Consider the following 19,528-nt stretch of genomic DNA (forward strand, 5'->3'; position numbering starts at 1 on the left):
TGTTCACAGTTTAGCAGCTAAACTTTAGCTGTGGGCACGATTCGCTTGCATAAGTGTTTTTGTATTTTATGTCATTAATATAAGAACGGATCGGAGCACTATATTCTTGTTTTATGTAAAGGTGCTTTGTCAATGGTAGCGCTCGCTAACTTGCTCAAGGACTCCTCTCTGTGCCAATCACAACAGGCTTGGCCTGCTGACCAATCAGAGCAAAGTAGGCTTATGGAAGGGCGGGGTTTGCTCTGAACTTGTTTGGAACGAATTGTTTCGAAATCATTGGCAAATTACTCTAATATTAAATGTATATTCTGAGAAAATTACAATGTTTTCTGACCTTAGATGCATTTAAACCTGTTGTAAGGGACTCCAACACAATATTAGGACACTTTAAAATACCATATGACCTGCTCTAACACATCATGATCAGTTATCTGTTAAGTGTTTTTTGCGAAAAGCATTAAAGGGGTCATGAACTGAGAAATCAAAATTCCCTTGATCTTTTGATATATAAAAGGTCACTGTGCTATAAAAACATCCTGTAAGTTTCAGAACTCAAAACTTTCTCGTTAGTCTAAAAACAGCTTACACTGAAGCCAAACTGCCAAAACGACAGGTTGTGGAATGTGTCACTCTATGATGTAATAGTGTGGCTAAACTCCACCTCCGCAGAAGATCAACACCTGCTTCTACATCACTGCCTGTTTAGCCCTGCCCACCGATTCGCACATAGTAGGTAAATGACAAGAGAGGCATTTGATGAACTTTATTTTTAATGAAGTGCCAGGCCACGTCAGTAAGAACTCGGTCCTTTGTTCACTTCATTTTACTGCAGATTCCTTTACAAACAAGGCACAATTCACGTGGGATTTTCAGAAAGATTGAAACTAAAAGACGATGCTGTGCCAGCTATATTGGATCCGAGTGCGAGTAACTGTTTTTATTACGTGGTCACTATTGCTTTGTCTGTTATTACAGATCATTTGATATGTATTTATGCATTTTAACCTAAATCACAGCTGTGTCCAACTATGATGTACAGTATGTAGGCTGTCAAACATACACAACTGTTAGCCAATCATAGATTGGCAAATCAAATCAAACAGAGCGTTCAGATGAGGGGGGTTAAAAACAAAACAGAAAATAGCTTATTACTTCTAAACTGTGTCTTTTGATGTAAAAATCTTGATAACATTATAAGTGGACCTTAGAGAACAGTACAAAATAAAAAAAGCAGTTCATGACCCCTTTAAACACTGACTTTGCTTACTACAGGTGCCATGATTCTAAACATTTTGATAAGAAATCAGCTAATCTCTACTGGAAAATTCAGGCATGATTGGCTTCTGATGGTATTAAATGGTTTCTAGCTGGTCCAAGCTGATCTAGATTGTCCATCAGCTAGAGGGGCAGAGTTCAACCTGGTTGAACATCTTGTTCAAGTTGATTAGTCCTGGTAGACTACCTTGGACCAACAAGAAACCGACTACCATGTTCCAAAATCCAGCTTGACCAACTTACCTTACCACTTTTATTTTTCTAGTCTTGATATTTTTAGTGGTGGTGCTTTGATTAGCATGGTAGCTCAGTGGTTGTCAACTTTTTTCGACTCCAAGGCCCTCCCATTGTCCACAACAATATTTGAAGACCCCATGGCTTTTGTAGTTTCCTGCTATTAAGTGGACTTTTACCACCACCCCCAAAGAAGAAAATCATTATAAAAATGCCCATTGAGTTTTAAGATTTCATTAAATTACTGTAATTATTTTGACTTTTCTAGGTCTGGAAATCACACTTTACTAAAATTTGGCAGTTTCAAGACTGTGGAAATCATGGTTCTTTAAAGAAAAAAAAACTTGATTTTTAATGGTTTTGGTTTATTTTAATGCTTATCTTATTTTAAATTCAATTAAATCATCTTGGACGTTAGCTGAGGCCCCCTGGTTGAAAACCAGCATGCTGTGCTTTAGCTTTTAGACAGTTTTCACAGTAAACCACTCTCTAAGAAGTTGCGTCTTTAAATTCATCCCCTTAAAAGCACTATCGCCACATCAACATAGAGACAGACGTCTTTGACAACTGCATCACAACTCACTCTTATTTTGAGCATCTTGTGTTAAGAACATTAGGGTGGCATTTCATACACTGAACAAAATTATAAACGCAACACTTTTGTTTTTGCGAGATGCATCGAATAGTTAAGGAGTCACTAGTCGATTCTGAAATAGTAAGTCTTGTAGTATTGACCTGTTTCTCCTGGTGGGTTCGTGCAGCCTCCTCCTGCGCCAGCACCATCTCCTTCTCGGCAGTGATTTGAACGCTCTCTCTGAGAGCCTCCTCCAGCTCCTCGATGCGCTCTGCCTTCTGCCGCAGGGACTCCTGAGGTAGACGGGGCTCAGCTCATCATATGCACACCAGCACAGTTTGACAATGTTTAAATATACAGCGATCTGTCAAAACAGAGGAGCTTATGACAAAGCTGTCATAACTATCTCTCTGTACGTCTCACCTGCTGTGGGCCATCGTTGACATTTCTGCCTTTCCCTGACAGCTCCTTGTGTTTGCCAGAGGACTTCTTACTCTGCTCTTTCATTTGCCTGAAACATAAACATGAAGCGCGCTTTTGAGAGGAACTCTCTGGGGTTTAATAGTAAAATAAAGAGTTTAAGAGATTTGGGGTGGAGGGGACTATTTAATAGCTGGAAAAAGAGCTGGTATTATTATTGGTTAATAAATATCACTAAGCCTGATCACATAAATAATAACTTCCTTGTGCTAGTCATAAAGCTAAAACAGGGATTAAACAGAGGAACAAAATACATTCCCTTGCTTTCTTTTCACTTAAAACCCCATGAAATCGACTGACGAAAGCAGTTTTCTGAGGGACATAACGAAGGGCTTGTTTTTGTGTTTATTTATTTATTTTGTTAATAGGCAAAAACTTTTTCAACCATGAATTTTCAAGACAGGGATTAGGGGTGGGACAATCTTATTCTAGAGAGCTTGTGTTTAGACAAAATGGATGCACAATAATATTGTTTAAAAAGACTTTTAAATTGATCTGGTATCAGATATGTAATTTTATTGTATTATATAATTATATACATTTCTAATATTAATATTAATTTAAATAATTTTCATGCTCATTTTCCCTATTTTTATATTTAAACAACTTTTGCTGTCATCTAAAACTAATTTAAAGTTAATCTTTAACAAACACTAATATTTTAGTAACACTGTTAAGTGTAATCTTGACCAAATCTCAAAATGAATTGCAATTTCTCATATTGTACATTATATTGTTGAGATGCCTAAATTCACATGTAGCATTTAAAATTATTTATTTAAATTTTTTTAGCGTTTTACTTTTAATTTATTTTGAAAAAATTGTGTAAAATTTATCATTTATAGGTCATAAGATAAAAAATAATTATTGGCCAGAATTTTAATATTGGTGCATCCCCAGAAAAATTATCTATTTCAAGATGTGTCATTAATATTTTTTACCAGTTTTCCTGGAAGAGAAAGACTGTATATTTTAAATGCACATCTTTAAAAAGTTATTTTTCTCTTTTTAACTTTTAGGTCTTTTCAAAATTTAAGTATACACTAGTTTAAAGCTACAAAACTTTGATTTCATGGTGTCTTTAACAGATTTTGCTCTAGTTCTTGAGGACTCCATTTATGTGTGTGGAAGTACACGTATTTACTAACCTGGAAGTCACACTAGGTACACATTTCCAGGTGAAAAAAGGGAGACAAAGCAGAAGTTCAATGGCCACTCAGCATGAGAAAAAAACACACGTGATCAGTGCTTCAACGCAAAACTCAAAGGGGAGGGAAAGAAGCCCAGTCAAAACATCAACCTCGTCAAACGCAGACACTGAAAATGTTTTGACGGCGATGCTTAAACATGGCAGCAAAAAAAGAGATAAAGACGTAACACGTTTGTACTGCTTCTCCAATGTGACAAATAATCAAATTTTTTTTAAAAAGAGGGGACACCAAATCAAGCCGATCAGGGAAACAGACTGACCTCTCCAGCTCACTGATTTTTCTGTCTTTGTCGTTCTTCTCGTTCTCCATCTGACGCAGGATGTCCAATAGACGATCAACTTCAGCCTGGGCTTTGGCGGAGTCTTCTCGGTGTCTGGCCACATCAGCTTCAAGTGAAGAAATCCTTTCAGATATCTCTGCGTTGGCCTGTGCATTGGCTGCAGCACTCTGGGTCTAATAGATCACCGTGATATAAATACACCCACAAACATACACAAACTCACATACAGCCATTCTTACGCTCCCATTTGTAGTTTGTAATAGCTACGTCCCAGTTTGCATACTTATACTATGCATTGGGTTCCCATATTTTTTTACCAATTAATTTCTTCAGCCTTTGCAGTTTTTTAGAAATCATGGTAGATTGCTGGTTGGAATTCTATAAGGTACCAATCTTTTGAATAAATACACTCTCGCTCACCTTCTTTAGTTGGTTCTCAAGTTTAATGCATTCCTCCCTCCTCTGCTCAAGGGCGATCTCTAGGCTTTTCAATTTGGAGTCTTTCTTCAGGCCAGATGAGGCCAGTGACGACGCATGCTCTTTGAGGTCCAGCAGGGAAGTCTGAAACCAAACTCAGCATTGAGGTCCCGGGTATAGAGCCATCAAACACTTGTAGCATACATGTACCTTTAGAAGCTCACGGCATCACGGTTTATCTGTTTAGACAGGCACTCAACCAACCTGTCACATAGGATGTCTGCCTAAAATCATGTTTTGAACTTGACTATCTTATGTGAATAATGACTCCAAAGTATTTTTTTCTTCATATTAGAGACATCAAGACCTTCTTTTCGTAATAAATGTCAAATCATTTTCTTAATCAGTATTTTTTTCTTGTGTTCCAGTAAAAAATCTAAATATCCTTAACTTAGCAGGGTTATTACTGTTAACTGTTAACTATCAAAAACATTTTTGTCAATTGAAATATTGAAATATAAATATTAGATGAAAAACTTAAACTAAACGAGAATTGTTACCTTGGCAGCTAACAGAAATACGTTTAATTTGAAGCACTAAAATTACTAATGGAAATAAATTAAACTAAAACAGAACTAAAATTTAATTAAATTAAACAAAATAAATAGTAATATAAAAAAAAATTTGACAAAAGCACATAACAAAACTACTAAACATTAAACTAAAATCTAAAAAAGCCAACATATTAAATAAATGTAATAAAAACTATAAATAAACTTAACACTCCAATATAAATGAACTTGAAATGCAAAATTGTGATAAGACTATCTTGAAAATATCTGAATTTGATATATGTTTAATATTAGGGATATATAATATTTATATATATATAATATTATAATATTTTAGGGAATAAAAATTCCACAAGAACTTGTTTTCAGAGAATATATCTTGAATTGAGTTTATTTATCTCAAATACATTGGCCAATAATATTTCCTTATTTTAAGCATAAACCTTGTTAGATTTGTGCAAAAAAACTATTTGCCAATGGGGTATGAAAAATAAACCCAATATATATTCTCTGTTAAATTTTGATATAGTTAATTGCTGTAAAGTTTTAATATAGTAAATTGGTCTTTTTTATTTTTATATATATATTTTTAAATATAAATTAATATCATTACCCAACAAAAGACAAAAATACAATGTTTTGTGTAGTGTATTTTGCACAGTTCATAGCTGCACGTTGTTCTACAGCTGAAAATGTTTTCATAATCTTGTTATGTGTTTTTAATGGTGTTTCCACTCATCTTTCAGGACTGTTTGGTGATCTCTAACCTCTCGGTCTGACAGGTCTCCCTGCAGCATGCTGACTTTCTCCTTTAACTCCCTCAGCTCTTTTTTACTGCTGTCCAGCTCCTCTGCCTTCTCTCGCTCCTCGCGGTCACGTTGCTCCTTCAGGCGCTCAATAATACGTTCCTGTTTACAAGGGAACACATTAACATGGTGCCAAAAAGAAAGCATATACAAGGAGCATGAATTTGTTTATAACTAAGCGCAGATGTTTCGACTCCAGTCTACGACCATGCTGATGCCACTTGGAAGAGCACCAGTGATTTGTCCTGTAGTCCGGTGGTGTGTTATAGCGTCCTCTAGAGGTGATCCTCACCTTCTCGGCCAGTGAGTCCTCCAGTGTAGTGAGGGCCGTGTCTGTATTAGACGTGTCTGTCTGTAGGGACTTCAACCTCTCTCTAAGGCTGCTCATCTGCTTCTCTTTATCCCTCAGCTGCTCCTGCAGGTTTTCAATCTGAGACACAGGAGTTGATGTAAGATTGATGTGAATTGGCATTTTTATAAACATCCAAACTTTTAATGTAGTGAATCTTCTTCATCATTTTCTAAGACAATTTTTAATAATATTTCCTGCATTCGAAGGAAAAGCACAGCTTACCCCAAAGCATCTGACGCACTTTTCCCCACCATTTTGGAAAATACTTTATAATAATGATACAAAATACTTCATAATAAAGATTAGTAATTAATTGCTCTTCTTTAGCTAACAAAAAAAAAAAAGTTTTATACTTTGGCAATTCACCAATATACATGATACATATTTTTAGACCTGGATCATCTTGACAAAATTAATTTTGGTCATACTGTACTTTATTTTAAGGTCCAATTCTCACTACTAACAAACCAGTAACTATGACTTTTGCCTCAATAAACTCCTAATTTGCTGCTTATTATTAGTTAATATGGTCATGCAGAATATGTGCTTTATAAGTACTAATAAACAGCCAATAGGCATGTTAATAAGCAACTAGTTAATAGTGAGAATTGGTCCCTATACTAAAGTGTTACCTTAATTTTAAACTAGCATTTCAGTATAAAAAAATGTTATTTTTGGATGTGCTCATATTAAAATGTATTCTACACAATGGAAATCATTTGTTTCTGCTAAAATACCATTAATCAATTTATAATAGATCCTAATATTATGTTTTTACAGTAATCTGTAATAAATCTATGTATTGGCGAACATCCAATTTTAACTCTTTTTACTCTTAAGTTTTGTTCTTTGTTAATGCTTAAAGTTATATAGGGAACATGTAAATGAATAAGCTGGGTAAGTCATTTATTTATTTTTCTTTGTTTCATTATTATTATTATCATTATTAGCAGTAATAAAGTAGTAGTACCATTAATACTATTAGTAGTAGTAGTATTGTATATTATATTATTATTATTATTGTATTTTTATCATTTTTATTTTACCTTATTTTTCTCTATTTTATTAAAGTTTGATTTATTATTTTGATTTGATTTATTTTATTTTTATATTTATTTTATTTTTTGATCATTGTTGTGTTATCTTTAAATCTGTTTCAGATTTACATCTTTATCATTAGTTTAACAGTATTAATTACTCATTAGGTTATCGTAGATGTATTTTTTAATGTATGATTTCATGCATGACTGTGTATTTTTTAAGAATAGTGGATTGGTGACTCATTTCTGACATGTGTATTAAGAGAACATCTTGTTCATTGTTTTTAACAGTTTCCTGTAATGAAAAGTAACATTTTTTAAAAAGTATGTATTTGGTTAAATCCAGTCCTCACTTTTTTCTGAAGTACGTTGACTTTACGCTCCTTGACCTCCAGCATGTCCTTCAGATCATGGATTTCTCCATTGAGTGTGCTCTTTTCTTCAGACATTTCCTGGATTTGCTTACTCTTTTTATTTAACATGGTCTCCTTCTCCTCCAGACGCAACCTCAGAGCATCCACCTGCAAAAAGAGTTGTATGCCATGCTCAGAGAATCTGCTGGTGTGATGGGTAAAGACCAATCACTGGCCTGATCTACTACCTCTGTCTGTAGAATAGCAGCACGTTGTTCTTTGGCAGTCAGAGACTCTTTAAGCACTTCAATATGCTGTTTGCTGTCAGAGAACTGGTTAGTCAGGGTCTCCAGCTTGGTCTGCAATCCAAGGAGCTGGGTGTCCTTTCTGGAAAGGTCTTGCTTAACTTGGTCCATCTACATAACAGAATTATTCAAGGTTTGTTATTCATATGTGAGACTAATCTGGATGTGTTCTTCTAAAGTAGGCTGAGCAGTACCTTGTTCTTCATGAACTTGGTGTGGTTGCGGTAGACCTCCATCTGCTTGGCCTCTTCCTGCCGTTCCTCACAGCTAAGCATGCTACTGGAGCGAAGCATCATGACCTGGTCCTCCAGCTCTCTGAGGCCCCGCTCTAGAGAACTGATCTGAGAATCCTGAGAGATGCAAAAATATGATGTCAAGACATCATTGGTGTCTATTAAGTTAACCAATAATGTCCTGAATCTGAACATGTAACTTAATGCTACTTTTCTGTTGTGCCATTTTTGGTTACCATTTACTTTCATTATATGAAACATGAACACCCTGCCTTAAAGGGACAGTTCACCCAAAAATAAAAATTCTGTCATCATTTACAACCCCAATTCCAGAGAAGTTGGGACATTTTGTAAAATGCAATAAATTAATTCTCTTTAACTTTTATTTAATTGACAAAAGTACAAAGAAAAGATTTCCAAGGTTTTTCACTGACCAACGTAAATGTATTTTGTAAATATGAACAAATTTTGATTTTGATGGCTGCAACACACTCCAAAAAAGTTGGGACAGAGGCACGTTTAACACTGTGTCACATCAACTTTCCTTTTCATTACAATGTTTCACTCATTGTTTGGGAATTGAGGATACTAACTGTTAAAGTTTTGCAAGCAAAATTTTTGTCCAGTCTCACTTGATGCCAGTTACCCATGCTGTTTGCTCTGCTGCACCCCCATACCATGACAGACGTTTGCTTTTGCTTCTGTCACTAATGAAAGTCTGGATGGTCCCTTTGGTCTTTGGGACTGTGAACTCGAAATCCATTTTTCCAGGAAACAAGTCGAAATGTGGACTCATCTGAGTACAGCACACCTTTTTTGACAATCTGAGATGAGCTCTGGCCCAGAGAACCCGGCAGCATTGCTGCATAGAATTAATGTATAGCTTTCTCCTAGAGTAACATATATTCAAGTTGCATTTCTTGATGCAGAAGCAGACTGTGGTAAATGACAGCGGTTTTCTGAAGTACTCCTGAGCCCATGTGGCTATATTCTTATGCAATGCCATCTGAGGGCTCAAAGGTCAAGCACATTCAACTGAGGTTTCCTGCGTTTCCTGCCATGTACTGTGATTTCTCTGGATTCCCTGAATCTTTTCACAATATCATGTATGGTACTTGGTGAAAGACCTAAACTCTTTGCAATTTTGCATTGCGAAATGCGATTTTTGATTTGTTTGACACTTCTCTCGTGAAATTTGGCACAAAGTGATGAGCCATGATCCAGCTTTGCTTGCAAAGACTGAGATGCCTGTCCCAACTTTTTTGGAATGTGTTGTAGCTGTCAAAATCAAAATGTGTTCATATTTTAAAAATACATTTACGTTGGTCAGAGAAAACTTTGGAAATCTTTTCTTTGTACATTTGTCAATTAAGTAAAAGTTAAAGAGAATGAACAAATCACAGATTCTTGATTTTATTGCATTTTACAAAATGTCCCAACTTCCCTGGAATTGGGGTAGTACTCATCTGGAAGCCATTGACTTCAATAGTATGAAAAAATACTATTGAACTCAATGGCTACCAGCAAATATTTAGTTACCAAAATTCATCAAAATAACTTCTTTCATGTTAAACAGAAGAAAGAAATTCCTACAGGTTTGGAACAATTTTAGGGTGAGTAAATGATGACAGAATTTAAATTTTTGGGTGAACTAGCACTTTAATATCTTCAACAGAAGAAAGATATAATAATAAATAAAATCTGCAATAACATTAAGGTAAGGAAATGATGATAGAATTTTTGTATTCTTAATTGTATTGAACTTGTATTGTGAACTTAAAGTGTACTTCAAATCTTAAAAGTATATTTAAAAAAACTGTACTGGCAGATAATATAATATTAATGAAACAAAAGACCACTTAAGTGTCACTTTCATGACGATGTTCCATAACTTTTATTATGTCATTTTTACGTTTTAAAGTACATTTTAAATAATTTAAATTATGTTTTAATAAGATTTTACACTTATTTTGATACATACTAAAGTACTTTATTATGAGTACATATGTAAAGTACTTGATTATAATCTTAACTGTAATGTAATTTGATTTTACATTTAAAGTTAATATATTTTAAATGTACTTAATTTTCAACTTTGCCATTGCAAATGTGTAATTATAAATATATTAAAATACACAATATACAAGTTTTAATAGAAACTACTATTTGTCAGTATATTCGGCAGTACATTTTAACAATATTTCACTTTAACCATATTTGTAATTATGAAATTAAATATAAAGATGTACTTAATTCCTACCTAAGTGGGGGAAAAAAGCACTTTGAAGTTCAGCTAATTGGATTAATATAAATTTAAACTAATACATTTTCACTTAAATGCAATTAACATGAAATTATCTATCCGCTTGCACTTTAATATCGTGTAAAATATCAAACAGTATGAAATACTGTTTGATATTTTACGTGTATTTGTAAATGCTTTTAATCCACTGATAGACAAAGCATTAATGTGGTTGCTGCCATCATATGTAAACAGCCACATTAATTAAAATCGGAGCTAAAGTACTACCTTCATCTCAATTACAGTCTGAAGAGCTTTGGTTTTCGTAGTCTCTGGCGTCCCCTCGAGGCGGCGATGCAGTTCCTGGAATTAAAGACACATGGTTGGCACTTCCTTCACACCAGTGCCAGAAATAGAGCTCTCAGATATTTCATCATACCTTGAGGGAGAGCAGCGCTGTTTAGTTTTGGCTGAATTCTCTATCACATTGCAGGAGCTGTACTCTATTATAGGTACAAATAGGGTTTCCTGCTATCTAGTTCAATTAAGTATCCTTCTTTTTTGCACTTTGAGGAGAATAGCTGTGGTCATTATGTGACTGAATGTGGTATAATGGAGCATGAAGAGAGAATAGTCTTTCTGCTTTAATTCACTGCAGTTAGTTGATTGTATATGGCACTAAACTTTTTTAAAAATGCCTTTTTTATTTCTTTTTTTAGCAAATGTTCAGTGAAAGGAGGTGCTTAACCTTCAGAAAATGTTGGTTGTCATCCTCATGAAGTTGTACTAAATGAGTGAGCTGTTGTATGTGCTATTCATTTTATATGAGGTTTGTCATTTCAGTAAATGTTATTCAAACTGTATTATGTCAAAATACAAAAAAAAGTTATTTGTTCAAATTTGTTTTATAGCAATAAATATTATATAAATATTAAAAAAACACTTATTTTCTAAAACAAAAAAAATGAATAAAAATACTACATTAGAGTGGGTATTGAATGAAAAAAAAATATATATATATACATATATATATATTAGAATTTTTCTGACAATAACTTGGGTAACAGTTGAAAGGCTGAGCTTGATGAATGCAGACAAACACAATTAGTGTATAATCTAAGAAATAGAATATGTTTTCTGTATGTTAATTTTAAATATTGTAATTTTCAAGGAATATACATTTTTGAAATGGGAAAAAACAGCTAAACATTAAGATTTTGGTATTGTTTTTTATTTTATAATTTTTATAGAATTGAGATATATTTGCCTATTTACATTTTAAAAGTATTACCCTATTTATGTATATTATTACCCTATTTATATTCATTTATATTTTACCCTATTTGTATATTGTGCCATATGTAACACTGTTTTTAGCATATTATATAATTTTCATATTTTTTCACTTAGATTTTGAACTAGCTATCACATACCTCTCTCAAAGCGGCTAGCTCTTTATCACGCTGTTCTAGAAGGTTCTCCAGGTGGTGCGCGTGCATCTCTGCATCTGCGAGGCGACGTGTGCGCTCATGATCCTCTTCACTGGCTTTAGTGGAGGGTCCCTTGCTGTGCAACATCTCCAGGAGCTTTTTGACTGACTCATCGCGAGCAACTAGCGTCTGCCGCTGGGTCTCCAGGCGAACCTCCATCTCCCCCAGGGTACGGCGGAGCAAGAACACCTCTCGAGCCTGCCGCTCCTGCTCCTCGCTGGGCTCGCAGGCCAGCGGCTCCCCGGGGGGCTGGAGTAGCTGATTCAAGTCGCGCTGGATACGCAGCTCGGCCTGCAGTGCCTGCACAGTTGTCTGCAGGTGCTATGATGGATAGAGGAGAGTAATATGCAATATTTACTCACAATTCTTTCAAAAAATATTTAAAACAGAAGTAGTTCATTATCCAGTGACAATGTCTGTTGGTAGATTTTGGAACAGATATAAGGGAGGGTTAACAGCCAAGACGTTTCCCATGATTTATCAGCTGTTATCCTATTATTTATAATGGCATCTCATAGAAAGCTTCTCTTTATTCATCAGTGAATACAGTTCAATCTACAGCATCATCTTTCATAGAAGCAGTAATACGAGTAAGTACTGAGAAGAGTTATCATGTAAACATCTCATTTGTAACTACATGCGTCGTACTCTCGTGAATGCGTGACAGAGACTGACACGGAAGAGAAGAAATTGTTGAATAAAGTCATTATTTTTGTTTTCTTTGCGCACAAAAAGTATTCTTGTAGCTTCATAACATTACGGTTGAACCACTAAGTAGTTGAGCCACTAAATAGTCACGTGGACTATTTTATCAATCTTACGGGTTTGGAACGACATGAGGGTGAGTAATTAATGACAGAATTTTCATTTTTGGGTGAACTATCCCTTTAAGGTTTTATGAACTGGATCATGTGATTAATTGAAAAGATCTGACTCAAAAGAATGATTCATTCACATATCAGGCATCACTATTTCTCTAATGAACTCTCGTCAAGGAGATCTAGAGTTGAATTTCAGTGAATAACAGCTTAAATGCCAATTTATTTCTTACATAAAGTAATCATGTGGCTTTAGAATAAATATTTTCAAGATATACTTGGAATACTGGAATAATTTTGAAGCTTAAAACCCTCAATCCCAAATTACTGACCATCTAAAGAGCGACCAGTACAATTCTTCAAACTTTTCCTTTTGCGTTTAGGTTTCCAACAACAAAAGTGAATAAAACATTGCCTAATTTTCATTTTGTGCCTGTAAGAAACTGCTTATGTACAATCCATCACACACACTTGTCCTCAACACCAGTTGTAAAGTTGGCAAGGAAACTGAAATAAACATGTACTAAGGTATAAACTTTCATCCATTCAAATGTGACTACTATGCTGCAAACTTGATGGCAGCCAAAAGGCGATGGAACAACGGTAATTATACATTTTCTTAATCATACACACACATACACAACTGTGCCATAATTAATGGTAAGGTCTCATTAAGCCCAACAGGCACAAAACTACTTGCCAAGAATCACCAAATAACACATCCAGAATCCGAGCTCTCTGATGATTCGCGTGTTAATTTCAATCTTGAGCGAATGGTGTGAGGAGCGTGATGATGCTGATTATGCTTAGAGTGAATAACCAAGCCGTCATTAGCTTAGTGCTGTACACCCCTTCATCTGGAAATCTGTCATGACAGCCATGTTGCAGTGAATCACAGTTTGAAGTTAATCATTCAAATAAAGGGCGTGTTTTAAACGCAGCATAGATGGAGGACTACGCCACTGTTACTGCTATCAAAACTCGTCCCAGTATCTCAAAGTACATTTAAAAGAACCACTGAATATCAGGAAACAGACCTTCATCCTTAATTAGCTCATGTATTGCACATTGAACATATTGTGGCTTGCAGGAATTCAGGCAGTCAACTCAGCAGTGAGCCGCACTCAGCAGGACATGGATGTCCATTTCAGGATTGGCCATTAGCGTCACCTCACAGCGGAGGTAGACTTCGCCTTCTCGTCTGAAGATGAGCTGGATCTTTAATCACGCAATTCTCACTCCTATAAATCTATGAAAATGCATTGATGCAGTGAAAATGTGATGATTATATCATCTTTGTCTATAAATAGTTAGCAGTACCGAACCTAAGATGGTTTGCAGGTTCTAGCTGGTTTAAGCTGGCCTGGATGGTTAGTTCTACCTGACACATGCATTTCAGGATCGGAATTAAATATTATTGTATTGATTACTGAATACTGTGCAGTATATACTGTATACTTCTTACTATTAAAACAAATAGTATGTAAAACATTATCCATGACAATATACGAATATCAAGTTGTCATCTCCAGTTTTTTAAATCTTGAATAATTATCAGAAAGATTAAAAATATTTGTCATTTCACAGATATTACACTACCCAACACAGTATGCGCTGTATAATTCATATTTTGACAAATATGAACTGTACACAGCAGAAATAGTATGAGTAGTGTAGTAGTGTCTGTTCCAAACACAGCCCAGGTCAAGCTTCTACGAATGTGCTAAGTTGAATAAGTTGTGTCCCAAATGTATTACTGTACACTATACATTACGTTCTCTGTCATCTACTGTACTATATATAAGTATTTAATATATAAGCATTTAGCTTTTTTACTATACAAAAGTGTTAGAATGTTTCGATTCAAAAGAAATGCACCTAATGTGCAATGCTATTTAGCTATTTTGGTACACATATAATAAAGCTTGTGTGTGTGTGTGTTTATATACACACACACACACACATATATATATATATGCTTTTATTTTTAGATTTTCAGTTTTCAGTTTTTAAATTTAATTTAAACTTTAGTCATTTTATTATGTGCTTTGTCTTTTTTTTTTTTTGTTTATTTTTAGCATTTTTTTTCTTTTTGTATAGCTTTAACTAAGCTTTATTTCAGTTTTAGTAATTTTACTACTTCAACAATTTATTTTAGTTTCTTACCAAGACAACATTTCTCATTTTCCGTTTTTGTTTCGTTTAAACAAAGTTTTCATTTAAGTCTACATTTCTTATCTAATATGAATATTTGCATTAATGTGCATAATTGCATAAATATATTAATGTGTATATTTTATTTCAACTATATTTTAAGTATTTTATTAAATTAAATCATTAAAACATATTTTATTTGTTTAATTCAATTATTTTAAATAGTTTTAGTTGTAGTTAACAATAACTGTACTGAGGTTGTGTTGTCGCTATCTTTAACATGTCTAGCTCCTCAACGTTTCACACTCTCATTGTATTCGCAATAGCATACTATCATATTAATCTTACCATTTCTGCCATATATATGGCATATGGCAAGAACAGTAAGAGTAGCATAGTCGTATGTTACAAATTCAGACATATATAATTTACATATGATATATGGCAGGAATAGTATAGATGTATATTACAAAATCGGACCTTGTTTTTTTAGCTGATGAAATACATCATTCATGTATTTGTATAGTCCCATTCACACCAAGATCTATAACCATAAAGACAACTAAAACGTTAACTATATTAACATCCACACCAAAGCACGGTAACCTTATTTTTATTATAAGCATGCACTGCAGTTTTATCGCTTTAAATGCTCAAGCTCTTTAAAGTCAGATTCTGATTGGATGTCAATTGATGTCAATGTTTTTATCGTTCACCAGCTCGAAAAAATGTTCTGGAATTGGTTTCAACATTATCGTTCCTCTGTGTCGTTATCGTTATAGCTGTGGTGTGGACTTCCATATTCTTATACAATTAGAACCATTATAAAAAATGTATAGTTGCCCTCTATGGTGTGAAAAGGCCTTACACTTAGGAGTACACTTTTATAGATATACAGTGCCTTTTAGTACTTATCTAAGATCCCTATTTAAAACTAGATTCCTTTAAGCACACGCATTAATCCTAAATCCCACTGAAACTACAAAACAGCTCTCCAATCAGCATTAATTGTCCACTTATACTTAAAAAACAAGAATACCCTGCCAGATGTACCCACCTGTGTCTCATCTTGCACAGCGCGGTACTGCTCCTTCCACACTGTTATTTTGGATGCCTCGTCTTTGCGCAGCGCACGTTCCTTCTTCAGCTCCGGGCTCCAGAAGCTTTTGATGGAGCTCATGGAGGAGCTGAGCTTGCTCTCCTTCACCTCGATTTCCTTCTGAAGCAGCTCGTTCTCCCTCAGCACCTCCTTGAGCTGGGCTTGGAGCTCCATGATGGTGTTGTCCCTTGCCTGACGTAGCGAGTGAGGAACGGTTGACGCAGCGTGGATCTCCCCTCCAAAGCCCATAGAGTCGGTGGACACCGCCGGCACCATGGCCATGTCCGGTGTGCTGCCTGTAACCGTTGCCCGGACCCCATAAGGAATGCTGCCTCCAAAGCGTCCCGTCGCTACGCCGCTTTTAGGGAGGTCAGAGGAAGTGCAGATTGCGACCTCGTTGTCACTCATATACAATGGTCCCGACGTGGCGTAGGCAGCATTGAGAGATTGAATGTTCTCCATGGACAACGTCTTGCCTCCAGAGCCGCCCGGGCCTCCACCGCTGCCCCCCATGCTGTTGGTGCGACGGTGACCCAGACGGGGTGACCGAGGCAGCCGTGGAGAGCGTCCAGAGTTGCCCTGGTTGTTTCTTCCCCCACTGTGATTACTGTCCATTTTGCTCACAGAGCGTGAACTTCCGTACATATTGGCAGGCTTAGAGTGCAAGCAAGGGAACCCACCGAAAATGTATTGTGAAGGAATGTGCTAATAAACAGGCCGGGTCATTTTCATCTCAAGTATAAGGAATGTGATCAGTCAAGCAAAGACCGGTCTTCTGTCTCTTTCTGTCAAATGGAGCAACTATGGTGGCCTGTAAAATGAAATAAAAAACCAAAACACACAAAATAATACTATAATCACATAAGAAAATAGAGTCTACACCATTTTGAGGCAAAAATGCACCAGCCATTTAAATTTTGAGGTATTATTGAATTATTTTCAATTTATTATATCTGATGTTTGATATATTTCCATATATATATTTATTCTGGGCCAATCTAGGGATGGGTTATACAAAAACCAAAATGACCTGTAGCTGGCAGATATCTGTAGCTATTCTCTGTCTCAGATGTGTTTTGAAGTGTTTTTGATTAAAAACACTAAATTCAGCTCTACAAAAGACTAGAAATTTGTCCAAATCTACCAGGATGGTAGACTGTAGAGAACTGTATATTCAAATATAGCGTTAATTGTGTTATGATATCTTGTGCATCATTTACAGCAACATTTGTATGTAATGCTAATTTGATTTAGTAGGTATACTTACCGATATAATTGTTCATATTGAGACTTGCCATGCTTAAAAATGCCCTTAAAATGTAAAAAAAAAACTCAAAACCAATTCCAGACAGCAAATAAAGTAAATATTTGACACAGGTAGGTTTCATCAAACAGCAGAGATTAAAAAAGCTATATGTTCAGTCAGGAATGTTAAGCTTTTTTCCTCCACACCACGTCAACTATTACTATTGTTCATAATATTAGTATACATATCTCAATAGAAATCCAGTTCGTGTTATAGACCGTTACTCTCATATAGGCCTACAAAAATAATTCACAAACTAGATAATGTAATAAAGCTTCTCCCATTTAGGCTACACACCGAATGAGTGAATCGAAGACAAGGTGTGGGATTATATTGTAGGCTCACACTCCAAGGTTATCAAACATCTAATGTCAACGGCAAATCTAGCATTATTATGGGATACTCAGCTGATGATTTATATTCTAAAACAACAGATATTAATAATGCTGTTGTATTTAGGTGAAGGCTGTTCACAGCGCTGACAAACCAACCAGAAGCGTCGGCATTTCCCACACACCACGTCAATAAGACTTGCAAATGCGTAAAATCATAGACTACAATTCTTATATCAGTACAATTTAGATTACGGATATATTAACCTAATGTTCCGTAAAATTCAGCCCTGCAATCGCTCAGCCACAATCCTGAGCATCCTCCCTCAATGTCCTTCTTCTCCACCATTGCATGGCTTAACACATTTGCCTCCTCTTTTGTTAGTAATAGCTGTCCAGCAAATGCTAAGTAAATTAGAGGCGCTATTTGAATATCAGTATATGTAGATATTGAATAAACGTATCATATACGAGCATCACTATTTTAGCCTATTATAAACCACAATAGGGTTTTTTTTTCCAAAAATCTTTTTTACCTTGTATGGCTGGTCTGTTTCATCCGATATGTAACGACCGTCTGTCCAATAGATGTCTGTTAGAGAGGAAGCGGCCTATTTTTCTTTGTATTGCTTTATGATTTTATTATTTGCAGACACACACCAGCATCTCCCCAGAGCTGGAGGACTTCAGTGACGTAACGCCTACGCTGCGCGCTCACAACACTCGCCTCTGAAATGCCAACGCCATGCTACGAAGGTCATTTTATTACAAAAAAAAAAATACAAATTAAAAACTAAATCGTACAAATATTTTATCTCACAAAAATGACGTTAAATGGCGATAATCTTTATGAAGTATACATTTTCAGAACTTACATTATTTAAATATTTTATAACAAATATGTTCGATTTCTTGTAGTATGTAATTCGTCCAAATTGGAAAAAATATGTATAGTTAATTAAAAAAAATAAAATAAAAAAGCTGCTTCTAATATATGCCATGATATGCCCTATACTCTTATAATATTATCTTTAATTGCAATCTGTGTATAGTCATCCTGCCCCAAACCATGTAAATTTCTAAGCTACACTTTATCACCTCCCAGTCAGTTTATAGACAGAGAACAGAGATAAACGCCAGTTGGTGGGGTTTGATCCCCCTTAAAGGGACAGTTCACACAAAATAGACATTCTGTCATTAAAGGTGCAGTAGGAGATCTTGGAAAATGCTAACTTTAGCCTGATAGCACTGAAAGCGAAGGTCCCACCCTCCCTGCAATCGCCATGCAAAGCCACGCCCCCTGAATGCATTTACGCTCACAGACCAGAACACCAGAGACAACATTACAATAGGCTACATCAGCGGTTCCCAATTCCAATCCTCGCGCCCTCCTGCTCTGCAGATTTCATATGTATCTCTTATCACGTGCGACGTTTGTTCTATTCGACCATGAGTGCCCTGGGAAGTGTACATCACCGGATATTCCGCCATGATTCCAGCTCAAAGCGAGCGTATATGTTCCATACAAAGGGCATTAAAGTGCGCGAGACGTAAATTTATATTGTATTGATTTACAGAGGTATATTATGTCACACTTCTCTAGTAAGTTTCGTCTGTGTGTGAAGACGCTGCGCAGCGCAAATCCGTGAATGAATGTTCCGAAGTGAAGTAAACTTCAACAGATTTCCCCTGCTTCCCTTGTTGCTATCGGGATGTGAAGAGACTTTCAACCAGCATGACAAAAATAGTTTCTGAAGACAATCATCTATTACACCTTTAACTCACACTCTCATGTTTTGTATAAACATGATTTTCTCTCTTCTGTGAAACTTTGTGTTAGGTGTACTATTATATGCTTCCATGTGTTTAATTCAACCATGATATGCAAATCTACTTTAATCAAATCACAACACACTTCAATGCCTAATATAGACCTACTATTAACTTACAGTTCT

At 35.5% G+C, this 19,528-nt stretch overlaps 1 protein-coding gene across 5 annotated transcripts in view; it reads right to left on the reverse strand.

Annotated features, from left to right (window-relative positions):
- Positions 1 to 18,322, reverse strand: part of LOC107661465 (ELKS/Rab6-interacting/CAST family member 1-like) — a 35,021-nt gene extending 16,699 nt beyond the window's left edge. For 4 of the 5 annotated variants that reach the window (XM_016451067.1, XM_016451063.1, XM_016451062.1 and 1 more), the window contains exons 1-14: positions 18,110 to 18,322; positions 15,894 to 16,746; positions 11,808 to 12,185; positions 10,663 to 10,737; positions 8,094 to 8,249; positions 7,843 to 8,010; positions 7,595 to 7,762; positions 6,142 to 6,279; positions 5,811 to 5,951; positions 4,475 to 4,615; positions 4,034 to 4,227; positions 3,712 to 3,723; positions 2,507 to 2,594; positions 2,245 to 2,376 (exon numbers count right to left, since the gene is read on the reverse strand). In XM_016451067.1, coding sequence (XP_016306553.1) covers positions 2,245 to 2,376; positions 2,507 to 2,594; positions 3,712 to 3,723; positions 4,034 to 4,227; positions 4,475 to 4,615; positions 5,811 to 5,951; positions 6,142 to 6,279; positions 7,595 to 7,762; positions 7,843 to 8,010; positions 8,094 to 8,249; positions 10,663 to 10,737; positions 11,808 to 12,185; positions 15,894 to 16,580 — 2,478 coding nt within the window. In that variant the 5' untranslated portion in view covers positions 16,581 to 16,746; positions 18,110 to 18,322. The remainder of the gene's footprint in view (positions 1 to 2,244; positions 2,377 to 2,506; positions 2,595 to 3,711; positions 3,724 to 4,033; positions 4,228 to 4,474; positions 4,616 to 5,810; positions 5,952 to 6,141; positions 6,280 to 7,594; positions 7,763 to 7,842; positions 8,011 to 8,093; positions 8,250 to 10,662; positions 10,738 to 11,807; positions 12,186 to 15,893; positions 16,747 to 18,109) is intronic. The other variant, XM_016451066.1, reaches the window with a different exon arrangement.
- Positions 18,323 to 19,528: the final 1,206 nt, after the last annotated feature.

This window comes from Sinocyclocheilus anshuiensis, unplaced genomic scaffold (assembly GCF_001515605.1).
Source record: "Sinocyclocheilus anshuiensis isolate Anshui unplaced genomic scaffold, SAMN03320099.WGS_v1.1 scaffold491, whole genome shotgun sequence".
In the NCBI taxonomy this organism is placed as follows: Eukaryota; Metazoa; Chordata; class Actinopteri; order Cypriniformes; family Cyprinidae; genus Sinocyclocheilus; species Sinocyclocheilus anshuiensis.